Source organism: Monoraphidium neglectum (genome assembly GCF_000611645.1).
Source record: "Monoraphidium neglectum strain SAG 48.87 unplaced genomic scaffold scaffold01754, whole genome shotgun sequence".
Classification (NCBI taxonomy): Eukaryota; Viridiplantae; Chlorophyta; class Chlorophyceae; order Sphaeropleales; family Selenastraceae; genus Monoraphidium; species Monoraphidium neglectum.
Window position 1 is genome coordinate 2759 of NW_014011874.1, and position 2075 is coordinate 4833.

The 2075-nt window shown below is 62.9% G+C and overlaps 1 protein-coding gene across 1 annotated transcript in view; it reads left to right on the top strand.

The window, feature by feature from the left end:
• Positions 1–1265: 1265 nt before the first annotated feature.
• The window catches only part of MNEG_8910 (Retrovirus-related Pol polyprotein from transposon gypsy), a gene marked incomplete at both ends in the record, with an annotated part of 8756 nt that continues 7946 nt past the window's right edge, over positions 1266–2075 (top strand). The window contains one exon of the mRNA XM_014042619.1: positions 1266–2065. Coding sequence (XP_013898073.1) covers positions 1266–2065 — 800 coding nt within the window. The remainder of the gene's footprint in view (positions 2066–2075) is intronic.

The window sequence follows — 2075 nt, forward strand, 5'->3', positions numbered from 1 at the left end:
TGATTGGCTGATCGCCTTTGCTGGGGGCATCAGACCGCTGTGGAGTCCCACGGTGAGTGCGATGAGACCTTTATAAGGCTCTTGCGCTTAGGAGGGGGCATATAGCACAAGCACGGGAGGATGGGCACCCCAATCGGGGACAGGTGGCTACGGACGCCCACTGACGCCCTGGACGGCCTCCCGCGAAGCTGGAAGTGTTACAAGCAAGCAAAAGGTATATCAAGCTCTTTCTCGCCGCGAATCGCTCGCCGGCCGCCGATGCATGGTGCATGGCCTACGGGACTGCCGTGATCTATGGTCACTCAGCTCCGCGTTTTCTGGTCATTAGCACCGGTTACAAGCACACAAATACAGCGATATATGCCCCGTTGCACCTCCTAAGCGTCAAGCATCAACCCCATTCGTGGAACTAAGCTCCCAACGATCTGGTGCTCCCCCAGCACGCCTATTGCATATTGCAGAACGCAGAACCTTCCAAGGATCACAAGGCAGTACGTCCAAGAGCTAGGCTTTAGTGGCTTTGACGAGGCGCAACGCGCCCTGTNCTGCACAGCCAACATCACCGCACTCACCGGCGCAGGAGCAACAGCAGGCGCTGTTCCCGTCACCACCGCGTTGGGCAGATAACCCGCTTTACACTTTGCCAGACAGCCCTGCGCTTGCGCCAGCAACTGGGGCAGAGCCGCAACTGCTAGGCAGCGACCCGCCGCGTGCACCAGCGCCCTTCAGCGCCGGCNCCGGCGCCGCTCGCTCCAGCAACGCCAAACATCGCTTACCGCTCAACCATGTCTGGCTCTACCACCTCCTTTGCCCATGTTCCCAATGACTGCAGGAATGCCTTGGACTCGCAGCAGCACCTGCAGTTCGAGCGCTTCGCGGCAGTCATTCGGGCCTACGCCGCCACCGTCATGGATGTTGGTGGGGGCAAAACGGTTCCGCAGGCAATCGCACTGCTCAACCATGTGCAGCTGCAAGTCATGCGGCCAGGAGGGCGCGCCGCGCAGATCTGGTGCAGCCTCATGGGCACGGCAGAGATACGCAGTGACTGCGCCAGTGCTGACAATGGGGACTTCCCCAGCCCCACTCCCCAGCGCGCAACGCTTGTAGCGGCGGTTGGTGGGCAAAAGGGGTGCCTCACAGACCTTGTGTGGCTCAAGCGCCTGGGTGAGGAACTGCAATCGCAGCTCCCACCGCAGCAGGCCACTCACGCGCTGCCGCCATCCCTTTCCCAGCACTCTGTACCCACCGAGCAGGAGGCTTTCGACATGGTCTTCAACAGCGACGCAACGGCGGGGCTGGCCCTATCGGGCCTGGGCTCTGCCGTGCCGACTCAGGCTCAGGGGGTCCTAGAGGGAGGGGCCGCGCTAGCGGAGGCAGAAGAGTACCAGGATGTTAAAGAGGAGGCCCCTGGCCAGCCTGCGCAGGACAAAACCCTCGCCATCTTGCAGGGCCTGCTCACTCACTTGGTCAACCAGGGCAGTGCTAACTCCACGCGCCGCCTGGTCACCCTCCGCGCCAACAGTCACGGCGAGAACTTCTCTGCTGTCACCGCCGTGGTGCACAAGGTGCTGCTCATCCTCAAGGCGGTGCTGCACCCAGACCCTCAGGCTGCGGTCAACACCTTCCTCGCCCTGCGCCAGCAGTCCAGCCAAGACGAGCACGCCTTCATGTCAACGGTGCTCAGCGCGTCAAGGCTGGTACGGGGTGCACTGTCCATGGCAGACATGTGCAGGGTGGCGGTGCGCGGGCTGTCCAACACCGCCCTGGCCGCCAGGGTCAAGGCGCGGCTGGAAGTGCAGGCAGCAAGCACTTGGTCACTCGACCTCGTATCCTCGCTGCTTTATGACAGCCAGCAGGAGATGCGCGAGGCCGCGCACTTCCAGATCCGCCTGCAGGCGGCAGGGGCAGGGGGCAGTGCCAACCCGGGAGCCCGTCAGCCGCCTGCAGACCCGCACGCCAAAAACGAGCAGAAGCTGGCCGCCATGCGCTACCTGGCCGGCCTGGATGACACGAACCCTCATGCCACCTGCCTCTCCCACAAGCGCGGCGTTCACACCAACGCTGAGTGTGCTTTA